This window comes from Choloepus didactylus, chromosome 15, assembly GCF_015220235.1.
Source record: "Choloepus didactylus isolate mChoDid1 chromosome 15, mChoDid1.pri, whole genome shotgun sequence".
Lineage (NCBI taxonomy): Eukaryota > Metazoa > Chordata > Mammalia > Pilosa > Megalonychidae > Choloepus > Choloepus didactylus.
In genome coordinates this window covers 692684-705798 of record NC_051321.1, presented here as the reverse complement: position 1 = coordinate 705798, position 13115 = coordinate 692684, and the positions used below count along the sequence as shown (strand labels likewise).

Below are 13115 nucleotides of genomic sequence, written 5' to 3'. Positions count from 1 at the left end.
CCTCACTTTTGAAGCAGAGCTTTGCTGGATAAAGAATTCTTGGCTGGCTGTTTTTCTGTTTCAGAATCATAAATATATCATATCACTCTGCCTTCTCGCCTCCATGATGTCCAATGAGTAGTCAGCTCTCAGTCTTATGTGGTTGTATCTGGTGATTTCTTTTCTTTTGCTGCTTTCAGGACTCTCCTCTTCAGTGTTTGACAGTCTGATTGGTGTGTGTCTTGGAGTGGGTCTATTTGGATTTGTTCTATTGGGAGTTTGTTGGGCTTCTTTGATTTGCATATTTATGTCTTTTATAAGGGTTGGGAAGGTTTCCCCAACTATCTCCTCAAACACTCTTCCTAGCCCTTTACTCTTCTCTTCTCCTTCTGGGACACCAATGATTGTTGTATTTGTGTGCTTCGTGTCGTCAGTCATTTCCCTGAAATTCAAGTCAAATTTTTCCATCTTTTTCACCATTTGTTCTTTTCTGTATTCAGAGTCAGTTGTCTGTCCTCTAGTTTGCTTATTCTTTCTTCTGCCTCTTATAATCTGCTGTTGTGTCTCTAGTATATTTTTAATTTGATCTACAGTAACTTTTATTTCCATAAGATCTGCTATTTTTCTGTTTATTCTTTCAAATTCTCCTGCATGCTTTCCTAAGTGCCTTCTTGGTAACCTTTATCTCTTTAGTCACCTCCTTGACGTCATTTAGGGGATTTGTTTGAATATCTTTGATTAGTTGTTCTGAATTCTGTGTCTCCTCTGACTTTTTAATTTGGTCATTTGGCTTGGCCATATCTTCTTGCCTCTTCATGTGTCTTGTGATTTTTTTACTCGTTTCTTGGCATTTGATTATCTTGATAAAGTTATGTTGAAAGTTGATCTCATTCATCTGAGATTTTGTAGTTGCTTGGGTTTTCATTGAAGGTTTCCTTTGGCTCTTAGTTTGTCAGTAATTTCCACACATACGTGGGCCAAGGCCTCATGCAAGGGGTAAGGCTCTTTTGGGAAGTCTTTTGGAGGCAGAGAAGCAGCTTGCCAGACTGCACTTTCCCTGTCTTCCCAGCAGATTGCTCTCTTGGGCCATCTCTTCCCCACAACCCTGCCTCTTCCCAACTGTGGCAGCCCCCTGGGCAGGGACCCGAACAGGCAGCAATCCAGTCAAGGCTGCAGTTCTCTTTGTGTGCTGGAAACTGCTGGTTTCGGGGTTGGGGGTGGGCACTGTGCCCCTTGGCTGAGACCCCGCTGGTGGGCACCGTGGGTCTGGTGATTCCCAGGCCCAGGCATGGAAAGAGCTCAGGCTGCGGGACTGAGAGGTTCAGCTTCCCCAGCCAGCAGCCAGCCCAGGAGTGCCCTGCTTTCCTCCAGCCAGCAAGTTGTGGGTTTGTATGAAAGCACTGCTTTGACAGTCGGGTCATCTGAATTTCTCAGCTGAAACAGGGGCGGATGCCTGTGCAGGGGATGCAGACCGCTCCAGTGGGCCTGGGACAGGGTCTGGAGAGGCTCTGAGGAGCCCTGCAGTTCCTGCACTCTCCGGCCTGCCCAGCAGATGGCGCTGTGTGGCGAATGCGCCTCAGAAGCTGTTTGCCTCCTGGAGCCCAGGCAGCGTCTGACCGGGTGGGGCTGGACCACCCCTGGAGCCCAGGCAGCGTCTGACCGGGTGGGGCTGGACCACCCCTGGAGCCCAGGCGGCGTCTGACCGGGTGGGGCTGGACCACCCCTGGAGCCCAGGCGGCGTCTGACCGGGTGGGGCTGGACCACCCCTGGAGCCCAGGCGGCGTCTGACCGGGTGGGGCTGGACCACCCCTGGAGCCCAGGCGGCGTCTGACCGGGTGGGGCTGGACCACCCCTGGAGCCCAGGCGGCGTCTGACCGGGTGGGGCTGGACCACCCCTGGAGCCCAGGCGGCGTCTGACCGGGTGGGGCTGAAACTGGGCTCCTGTGCCTTCGCTTCGCCAGCCAAGGTCTGACCCCGTGTGGGGCTGTGTCCCCCACTTTGCCTGGGGAGAGGCCTCCCCCAGCTGCCCCAGCCTGCAGCCGCCCCCCAGGCGAGGATCAGGCCTCCTGCTGCTGTTTCCCTCAAGGGTGGGGGTGGGCAGAGGACCCAGGGCTGGGAGCGCCGTCTCTGTCCACGTTTTCTCGGACACTTACCCCTCCTGACCTGGCCTTGAGGTGTCCTCCCCTGACCACTGGGCCCCCAGGCAGTGGATATGGGCTGTTTCTGCCTGGGGGCTTGCTCCTTGCAGGGAAGATTTTGCAGCTCCCTCCCTGACCCTCCATTTTGGAAATGCCTCCTTGTGCCTTCTGTACTCTGCCCTCCCCGTGGCCTGAGCCCTGCCGGGGGTCCCTGTGGGCTTGGGTGTCTGTGCCTGGGTATGGGTGGGGTCCGTCTCAGGCTGTGGGAGACTTTATAGTCTGGGCCCTGGTGGGAGGTGAGAGGGGTCCCAGCTGCTGCCTCGGGACCGAGCTGTGTCGACCGGGTGAGGGGGCGGGGAGAGGACCGCCCAGTCCGGGATGCAGGTTTCCTACCTGATATTCTTCTCTTTCTTCGAGTCAGCGTTTGTGGGACCCTTCTCCAGTCTATACCTTTCTCCGGAGTCTGAACAAGTAAGAATTGTCCTTTTTTTGTGCCGAACCTCTGGGAAAGGTTTTCTGTAGCTGTTTATGTCTCCGTGTTGTTGATAACTCCTCTGGGTGTGGTTTTATTCATGTTCTTTTGTTGAGGATTTATTGAGCTTTTTTGATCTGCAGATATACAGTATTTGTTAAATCTGGGAATACTTCACCATAATTTTTCAAATGCATTTCCTGTCACCTCAACTCCCGCCCCTTCAGACACTAGTTACAAGTATTTGGATCCACTTGAAGTTGTTCCACAGTTGACTAGCACGCTACTCTTTTTCTTTTTTTCCTTTTTTCTGTGTTTTACTTCGTATAATTTTTATTGTTCATTCAAGCTCATTAATCTTTTCTTTTGCATTGTCTAATCTGCTAATCCTGTCAGTGTGTTTTTCATCTCACACAATATTGTTTTGCTTTCCAGAAGTTATATTTTTGTCTATTTGGTATATTCCATGTTTCTTCTTAACTGTTTGGAATGCAGTTATCCTAATTCTCAATGTCCTTGTCTGCTCACACTAACATTTGTGTCGGTTCTGGGTTAGTTTTGATTGGTTGGTGTTCCAGTTTGCTAGAGCTGCCATTATGCAAAATGCCAAAAATGGATTGACTTTTATAAATGGGATTTATTAGGTTTCAGATTTACAGTTCTAAGGCCATAAAAGTGTCCAAACTAAGGCATCAACAAGAGGATACCTTCACTGAAGGAAGGCCGATGGAGTCCAGAACACCTCTGTCAGCTGGGAAGGCATGTGGCTGGCATCTGCTGGTCCTTTGATCCCAGGTTCTGGTTTCAAAATGGTTTTCTCCAGAATGTCTCTGGGCTTCTGTCTCTCTTAGCTTCTCTCTCTCAGCTCCTGTGCATCCTTGTTGTTCTCCCAGGGTGATTCTCTCTAAGCATCTGGGGGTCCTCTCTTAGCTTCTCTGGGGCAGACTCTGGCCTTCATCTCTTAGCTCAGCATCTCCAGACATCCTTCTGTCCATATCTCCAAGCTTCTCTAAGTGTCAGCAAGCATCTGGTTCTGTGTCGGCCCTTGGCTTCTCTCTTGAGTACTCCAAGGAACCAATCAAGACCACCCTGAGTGGGTGGGGACACAGCTTCATGGAAATAATCGAATCAAAGTATCACCCACAATTGGGTGAGTCACATCTCCACGGAAACACTCAATCAAAAAGGTTCTACCCTAATCCAAAGACTAATAAATCTGCCCCCACAAGATTGCATTGAAGAACATGGCTACTGGGGAGACATAATACATCCAAACCAGCACAATTGTTTTCTTCCTTGCAAGGCTTTGTATCTTCTTGCTTCTTTGAATGCCTGGTAGTTTTCTTTGACTGCCAGATACTGAATTTACTTTGCTGTTTGCTGGTAATTTTTGTATTCCTGTAACTATTCTTGAGCTGTGTTCTGGGCTGCAGTTTTTGGGAAGCTTTCAGGACTTGTTTTCAGAAGTTGGTGGGGGGTCTGAAGCAGTGTGTATTCTGGGCCTGCTTACGCCGTGCTGTCCACGCTGTGCCCGTGTGTCAGGGGTCTCCACCCTGAAGTGTGAGCTCAGGCCCTGCTGCAGCTTCTCCCCCTGGGCAGTTCTCCCCCTGGTGGGGGTTTCCTCAGTCACGTGTGATGATCAGTTCTCTGCCGAGTGTTTGTCCTGTTGCCACTTCCTGGGTCTGCCCAGCCCTCTGTCCTGTGCAGGCTGGCCACCTTGGGCTCGCTGGGCTGGGGTCACGCTCGTCCCTGGGGTTGCAGTCATCTCCATCTCCTGAGGTGGGGCATCTGCCCAGCTCGGCCCTGGCCGCCTCTGCTCTGTGCCCGTGACCCCAGGCTGGGAGCCAAGTCATCGCAGCCCCCCTCCTGGGCTCTCCGTCTCCATTTGGTCTGTGCTGCAGCAGGAGGGTGTGTGGCCCCTGGACGCCGAGGCTGCTGCTTCCTTCAGGTGGGGGGTGGGAGGGGTAGACGTGCCGGCCAGGGTGGTCCAGGGTCGTCAGTACCGAGTTCACCAGGAGGCCGGGGGGAGGTGAGACGGGGTGGCCCAGGGGGTCTGGCCATGGGGGGCTCAGGCCCTCCCCTGCAGGTGACCAGTGGAGTGGGTAAGGGGGCTGCCACTTTGGGGTGGTGGAGTAGGGGAAGGGTCTCTGGGGTTGCTCTCTTCCCGGGTGCCTGGTGGGAGCTGACAGCTGCGCTGAAGGGAGAAGGCGGGTGAGGGTTTGAGGACGGAGTGTGTGGGCCGGCCGTGGGAGCGCCCGAGCGTGCCCTCGGTGTGAACGGCCCATTGTGGTCGGGGGTCGTGGTTCAGTCCCTGGGGCCACCAGTGGCTTGCCACGCACAGTTCCTTTCAGCATCCGACCTGCACGGACACGCCCGGCCGTCTAGAATGCCTTCGTGGAAACGGCCACTGCTTGTCTTCTTGTGGTTTTGCCAGAGCCTCCTTGTTTCCTTCCAGAAGCACGTGCAAAACTGCCGTGGCCTGGCAGAGCAGCTCCCAGGCGGTCCCTCGGGCGGAGGCCAGCGAGGGCCTTACCAGAGAGCGGGCGTCGGTTTCTTTGTGTCCCTTCCTCCCCGAGCCGAGCCCAGGCAGCCTCCGAGAAGTCCGGGTGCAGCTCCAGCCGTGCAGCCCTGCACAGAACCTGAAACGCTGACAGATGAAAACCTTTTCTTCCTGTGTGAAGAAGCATGTGTGCCCCTGGTTGTGTGTTAGTTTCACATGTCACGCTCTTGCCTCTTCTAAGGTGGCTTACCTGTGTCACCGTTTCTTTTTCAGTGCAAATGGTCGAGAAAAGGCTTCATTCGGACAAGATGGTGCATTGCTGACTGGTACGTTCCGCTGCCCGGGGCTGCGTCTCGGCTCCCTTTCTGGCATTTTTACAAGCGGGTGTTGCAAGTGTCAAAGCTCTGCCCATCCTGACTGGAGGGCGCTGCCCGCCCTGAGCCCTGCCCATCTGCTGGTGGTGCCTCCTCGCCCCCTCCCCGAGCGCTCGCTGTGCCAGGGGAGCCGGCTCGTGAGGTTGCTTCTGGGCTGCTCCTCTCACCAGATCCTGCTGCGGTGGTTAGACGGCGGAAGGTGGTTCCATGCTTTCCCGGGGTTCGAGTGCAGGTCCGGGAGCAGCACGGGTGCCCGCCTTCCTGCCCTGACCAGAAGCCTTCAGAAGCACGTTATGTCCACTTGCGGGTGCGCCTTAGAGTGGTGTGTCTCCCACTCCGTCCCCCCCCCGCTGCTGGGGATGGAGGCCCACCTTGGCCTGCACGTGGGCGTGAGTTCAGGCTGGGAAGTACCAGGTGGGGAGTCCGGGCGGCTGGAGGCCAGAAGTGCCCCCACCCCGTCCACAGAGCTCCCCCCATTAGGCTCCAATCCCCGCCCCCCAGTGCACAGAGCACCCCCCATGGAACTCCCCTCATGCAGCCCCCTCATCTGTGTGGGGGCTGGGCGTTAGGTACCCCAGAAAACCTTGCTCCATTCCCGCGGGCATGACCCGTGGAGCGTGGGGCCCTGTGGGGTGTTGTTTTCAGTTTGGGTGAGACTGGCTGAGGCAGGGAGGGTCTTACTCCTCTTCCTCGGGGCCTGAGAGGAGAGCCGCAGGGGAAGGTCCTAGGGGACCAAGCCCTGTCGGCAGCCAGCCCGGAACGCCACCACCTTCTGGGAGAACGCATCGCCTTGATGACACCTTCACTTTGAGCTTCTCCTAGCCTCAGAACCGTGAACCGACAAGTGGGTTGGTTTAAGCCGACCTACTGCATGGTATTCGTTTTAGCAACTGAGAAACAAACAGTTTTGGTGCCGGAAAGCAGAGTGTTGCTATTACAGATACCAAAAAACATGGAAATGGCTTTGGAATTCAGAATGGGAAGTGACCGGAAGAATTGTGAGGGCTCAAAAATGAGCAGGAGCTGAAGAGAACGTTTGTATTGCCTCAGAGAACACACGACTCGTCATGCGCAGAATGTTGGTGGGACACGGTCGTCAGCGGTGCTTCTGGGCGCCGTGGGCAGGAGCGGGCGCTGCATTGTTGGAGACTGGAGGAAGGTGATCTTGTCTGAAAGCGGCAGAGAACTCGGATGGAAGGCAGAACTTGGAAGCGATGCCCTCGGATATCTGGCTGAGATTTCCGAGCTAAGTGTGGAAGGGGCAGCCTGGCTTCTCCTTGCAGCTTACGGAAACGCGAGAGAGGAAAGAGATTAGCTGAGGAGTGAGCCGTTGAACACAAGGAACCAAAAGTTGATGATTTGGGAAACTCAGCGTGTCCAGACAGCGTGCCCTCAGACTCAGGCAGGAGCAGGGCTGTCAGGAGCTCCCTGAGCTTCCGGACATGGGTCCCCAGAGGGCTTAGCTGAGCAGCCCTTCACTGGGGAGGGCCTGGCTGCCCGCGGGCCCGGCCGGCTTTAGTGGAGGGAGGGCTAGAGATGCAGCCATCCGGGGGGATCTGTGGAAGGTTTATTGTCTGATGGCTTAGACCCGCTTAAACTCAGGCCAAGTCGACACGGATTTTGCAGTCTGTGTGAGCAGAAACACTGCCAGCCTGAGTGACAGGCACAGAGAAGGGACAAACTGAAGGAAGAACGACTTCAGCAGTAGAAACCTGGAAGCCGAGGTCTGGACCGAAGACATCGCCTCGAGCCAAGAGGGGGGCCCGCCCATGTGTGTGGAGGGTGGCCCCCGATTTTCAGGGAGAGAGCTGCCACCCGGTGTGCTGAGGGGGGGCCTGGGCCTGGTGTTTGCAGAGCCCAGCTGTCACCCCGTGTTTGTGGAGAGCGGGGCCACTGCCCAAGCCCTTGGAGGTGGGGGTGCTGCTCCGTCAGGCCTGGAGGACCAAACCATTGATCCCAAAGTGACTCAGAACTTGGAACTAACAGGGTTTGCCCTGCTGGGTTCCGGAGTTGTTTGGGACGCATGTCCCCTGTTGTCTCTCCAGGTTTCCCTTCTGGAATGGGATTCCCTCCATTGTATATCGGAAGCAGGTAACTTGTTCTCTAGGTTTCACAGGTCCACAGATGGAGATGGAATTTTCCCCTGGGATGGACCACACCCGCAACTGGTCTTGATGGCGTTTGGATGTAGTGTTGTTCCAACGTGGCCTAGAGCTTCTGGGATCTTGTGATGGGATGAGTGTGTTCTGCATGTGGGAAGAACACACCTTTTTGGAGTCCAGAGGGTGGATTGTGGCAGTTTGGAGTGTCCCAGAAACATGATCTTAAACGTAGTCTGTTCCCATGGGTGTGAATTCTTGGAGACAGAGCTCTGATGCGGTGACTCAGGTAAGGTGTGGCCCAGCTGCGTCAGGCCGGGTCTCAGTCCTATTACTGAAGGCCTCGTGGAGAAGGTCCCAGAGGGCGAGACCAGCAGAGGCGCAGCCAGAAGCTCGAAGTCAGCAGCACCCAGAAGAGAAAGAAGATGCCACCATGGGCATGGCCATGTGATGGAAAAACCAAGGAGCAGGGGTCTCCGGCAGCCAGCCCCGGAACGCCAGCCTTCTGGAGATAGCATTGCCTCGTTGAGGCCTCGATTTTGGACTTTGCTCGCCACAGAATCATGAACCAATAAACCTGTTGTTCAAGCCAACCCGCTGCATGGTGTTCCTAGGGAAGCTTAAACAGCGTGGCTCCCCCCACCCCTTCCCCTCCACGTGGCCCCCCTGCACACCCAGGCTCCTGCCTCCCGCTCTCCCCTGTGATTCAGCAGATCTCTGCCTGGCACTTGGTCTGTGAGAGGCACATGGCAAGGCCTGCTCCTGGCAGGACCCTCGGGGCACCACCCAGCCCCCAGGCAGGGGCGAGGTGTGCGGTGGGGGTGCCGGAGGTGCCTGTGGTCCCGGGCGGGCTGGCCAGGCGAGGGAGGGGGGCAGCCCCTCATGGCTCCCAGCCACCCCTGCAGGCCGGGCGGAGGAGGGCAGGAGCAGGCGGCTGGGGGAAGTGGGGAGACCCCCAGGGGCTGCGTACTGGCCGGATTAGTCTTCTCAGTTCCTGCCCTGAAGGTGGAGTGCTTGGGGGAGAGGGGCCTGGGGGCCTGTGTGTGGCCCGGGGTGTGGGGTGGGCTGGGGGGGGGGTGACTGCAGCTGGACGTGCAGGGTGGTCTGCAGAGCCGTGCCCCAGGGGCCGCTGCATGGATGAGGCCAGTGGCTGACCCCAGGGCGGGCTGGCGTGTCTGGGAGCCCAGGGACCCGTGTATGTGGGAGCAGGGCCAGGCCTGGGTTTCTGGCTCCTGAGCAGACTGCCAGCCCCTGGGGTGAGGCCTGTCCCCAGTGTCCCCAGGCCCGTGGTCACTAGGCTTCCTCTCCAAGCTGGGTTCCAGACACCCCACAGGGTTTACAGTGAATGATGGCTGGGGGCAGGGGCCTGCAGAGGACAGAGCCTTGCTGAAAGGGATGCTTGGGGAAGAGAGCTGTGAGCAGGTCCCCTGGCCAAGAGGGGTGAACTGGCGGACAGGGTGGGCCCTTGAGGCCAGGAGGTGACCCCCCAGGCACAGGCGTCCTCTGGCTGTGCGGCTGGCCTTGCCCCTCAGAAGCTGCCCAGGGCTCTTGGCGGTGCCTGCAGGACCTTTTGGTTTGCTTTTCCTCTGGGGAGAGCAGGGCGGGGGCGCCAGAGACCCCGAACGAGGGGAGGCCCTTCCCGTCATAACCCGGGCTGGAGAAAGCACTGGCCCTGCCCGTGGCTCCCAGAGCCGGGCCCTCCCCTCTCCCCACCGTGCCCCTCAGATGCAGCTGACGCCAGAGTTGGGCTGTGGCGAGTCTCTTCTAGGCGCGTGGACAGAAACAGAAGACCACCGAAAGGGGACCAGCGTTTTCGCTGTAGAGCTGGGTTTCTGTTTCCTCAGAGTTTGCAGAGCTTTGGGGCATGAGCTGTCCATCCATGGCTGCGCAACAAACTGCCCGCGCTGGGCGGCCTCTGCAGGCAGACGTGCACCTGCTCGCGTGCCCAGGGGCACCGGTCAGAGAGGCCAAGCTGGCTTCCCACCCGGGGCCGTCCCGGGGCCGCGTCCTCTGAGGCCACCAGCTCTCGGGTGTGCACATGCCCTGGCCACGGGCCGCTGTGACCCGGCTTCCCAGAGCAGGGGTCCTGGTGGGGGGCCTCCGACCTAAGAGCTGACCCTGGGGGGCGGCCTGTCACCCTGCCGTGCCCTCCGTCACCAGACCAACCCTGGGACCGGGTGGGAGGGCCCTGCTCGGGTGTGGCCGCCGTGCCCCTGCGGTGGGAGGAGGGCAGGGCTGCAGGGCGCTGTGGGCGGGATGGTGGGTCCAGTCAGGGCAGCGCTGCCCGCAGGGCAGAAGTCGGGGTGGCTGTAGAATGGGGGCTGGACACGAGTGGGCACACGGGGGGGAGGCTGGGGACCCCAGAGAAGCCCATTCCACGTGTGCAGCCCACTGGGGTCCCCATCTCGCCCTCCCTCTGGGAGCCAGAGGCTGCCTTTGGAAGTGAAATGCAGGGGTTCTCTCCTCTCACTCACCGCTGTGCCCCCCATGGCAGGGCCCTCAAGAGGGGCCGCCGTAGGCGCGGGGAGCTCAGGGGCCACAGCACCGCCGTCTGTCGAGGGAGCTGGCAGAGAGCGGGCCTGCTCCTCCTGGCGCCGGGGTCCTGCGTTCCCTCAGGGGAGGCTGCTCCCCCTCGCCTGGCCCCGAGAGCGTCCCCGACCTGAGGGTTCGTCCTGCCCTGGGCACCTGGAAGGGGGCGTCCCAGGCCGGTGGCCGAGCAGCGCAGGGACCTCGGCTGAGGCCACGCTGCCCTCTGAGGCTGTTGGGGAGGCAGGACCCCGAGCCTGGCCGGCCCTGCCGAGTGTCGGGGTGCCCGCGGGCCACCCCCCACCTTTGCCGACCCTGCAGCAAGCACAGGAGCGTGGGGAGGTGCTCGGCGGGTGACGGGTGACCCCTGCCCCATCTCACCGTGTCCTTTTCTCTTCTTGCCGCAGCGCCTTCGACCTGGTGAACATCCATCTTTTCCACGACGCCTCCAACCTCGTCGCGTGGGAAAGCAGCCCCTCCGTGTACTCGGGTGTCCGCCACCGGGCCCTGGACTACGTGCTGCACAGGTGCGCACCCAGCCGGCGGGCAGGGGCCCGGCGCCACCCTCCCACGGTGCCCTGGTGCTGGTGCTGGGGAAGGGGACCCGGGGCTGCGTGGTGGGGCCCGTGCAGCACATCCCCTGCTCGGCTCGGCGTTGGGGGGTGCCAGACCCACCTCCTCCAGCGGGCAGGGGTGGGCCGGGCGGGCTTTGTGAGGGACGAGGGTGGCGTCCCCCACTTGGCTCCCGGCTGGGTGCCCCTCCCCCGCCCCCTCCCCTGCCCCTCCCCCTTGACCTCTCTACCCCCCACCCCCTCTGCTGCCCTCCCCGCCTGGGTATGGGGCAGAGATGGGGCCACTGGGCCTGTACGACGGGGCCTGGACTCGGAGGCTCAGGAGTGCCGGCTCGGGCAGCTGGGGCAGCGAAGGGCAAGCAGCCCCCCGAGAGGCTGCTCAGGGCCCCTGCCCAGCAGCAGCACCAGGCATTGCCGGCTCTTCTCAGACCCTCAGAGGGCTGAGGGCAATGGTGGGGGGTTGCTGAGCAAGGGGCACACCCACCCCAGGAAGACTCTGCCTGGTGTCCTGAGGGGCTCCTGCAGTCACATGGGGTCTCACAGAACAGCTGCCAGGGGGCTGCCACCGGCCCTCTCCTCCGACCCCCCATTGGACCTGTCGTCTGTGCAGGGAGCGAGCCACGCGTGAGGGCCGAGCTGTGCCGTGTCACGCCCTGCTGCAGCCTTGACTTAGCTTCCTAAATGAGTAGGTGACAGATGCTTTCTGACTTGCTCAGTCCCCGTAGCAGCGTTTGCAGAGATGTTCGTTAGTGGAAGGAGCCCCATGTGGCCCTGGCACCCGAGTGTCCTGCAGGCCACCGTGTTTGAATTGATGTCCGCTTGTCAGAACTTAGCTGAGGCCACTCGCCCATGGGTGAGCTCAGGGCTAGGGGCTGAGGAGGCGGGATGACCCCCCAAGAGCTCCTGCCCCGGTTTCCACTCGGACACACGGGGATGGAGGCTTCCAGGCGCCTCAGGCGTCCCCCCATTTGCCCCATGCCTCAGGCCCCTGCACCGAGCGGCAGCCGTGTTGCCTCTGCAAACTGGGAGCACACACACCACCTGCGTCTGCAGCCACGCGTCCCCCTCGCCTGCTGCGCCCCCAGGCTGCCCGTCTGTTTCCGTGGTGAGGGGCGTTGGGCAAGGTTGCAGACGTCTCCGTCGGTGTCTGTCCTGAACTGTCTGTCCTGGGCTTGGAGGTTCCAGCTCTGCCTCCCTTGCTGCTGGGTGGCGCCTCCCCACACCCCCACACCCCAAAGTTGCTACCTCGTCCCCGGGGTGCATGAGAGGGGCCGCGTGTGTTTAGAGCAGCCGGGGCAGGGACGGGCTCTCCCTTGCCCACCAGCCTCTGCGGCCTGCGCAGGGCCGCTTCTCGTTTCCTCCCTGCACGTCTCCAGCAGGCTGGTGTGGGCGCTGCCCGTGGCCTCGTCGTGGACATTCCCCTGGGCTCCTCTTGGGGCTCGGACCCACTCTGCTCCTCACAGCTCCCGTGCACCCCTGGGCCTGTCTCCCCCCCCCACCCCGCAGCTCCCAGGTGCAGGCCGGGGTGCAGCGGCCTGCTTGGGGAAGAGTGAGCGTGAACGGGGGCCGGTGTGCAGCTCTGCGGGAGCCGTGTGGGTGGGGCCTGGGGGCCCGGGAGAGCCTGATCCCGGAGCCGATGACAGCCGTCCCACACGGGAGAGGCTCAGTCAGGCGGCAGGTGCTGTGCCAGCCGTGCCCGTGCGGGGAGCCCCTGAGCAGTGCCCCTGGCCAGCACCTGGAGAAGAACGTGTCCCAACTCAGGGAGGAGGCGGGGGGCCAAGGTCCCTGGACCCCAGGCTCGGGAGGACGGCCATGTCTGTCCAGCTGTAGCAGTTGGTTTGGTGGCCTTAAAATGCATCACTGCCCCAAACTGCCGTTGGCGCTGCCCCAGGAGGGCTCCCTCCGCGCTCCGTGTTCCCAGGAATCTGCCTGTGGCGAGAGCAGCCGGCCGCAGATCCGGACCTCCGCTGCGTGACCATGGCTGCCCACACAGAGGGGGGTCCTGTCGCAGCCGTGAATGATGGGTGCCCTTTCATCCAGCCCGCTAACCTCCCTGCAGCCCCGGCCGGCTCCTTTCTGCTCTGCTGACGGGGAGGACAATGCCTGCCGCTCTCTGAATGGACGGTGCCACCAACAGCGTCCCATTCACGGCGTTGGGAACCAGCTGCCCATTGTCCGTGGGTGTCCCGCCAGCGCCCGGCAGAGGGGGCAACGGGCTCGGGAGGGGCAGGCCAGCTGCCCTGGCCCTCGTGTCCGTCCAAGTGGAGCCCTGTGCTGTCAGGCTGGGAGCAAGGGGGTGGCGGCCCCCAGACCCGTCTGTGAGGCCAGTGGCCGAGGGTGCTGCCTCCGTGCAGCTTTGCTGTGAGTCCAGGCGAGTTCCAACGTGAAAAGGTCACTGAGAGAAAGGAGAGGAAGGCTCTTTGTCTAAAGTCTCTAAGTGCCTTGGAAGTGTTTC

General features: G+C 60.1%; 1 protein-coding gene across 1 annotated transcript in view; it reads left to right on the top strand.

The window, feature by feature from the left end:
* The window catches only part of INPP5A (inositol polyphosphate-5-phosphatase A), a 203136-nt gene that overhangs the window by 143911 nt on the left and 46110 nt on the right, over nt 1-13115 (top strand). The window contains 2 exon segments of the mRNA XM_037804264.1: nt 5363-5415; nt 10496-10615. Of these exon segments, the coding sequence (XP_037660192.1) occupies nt 5363-5415; nt 10496-10615 (173 nt within the window).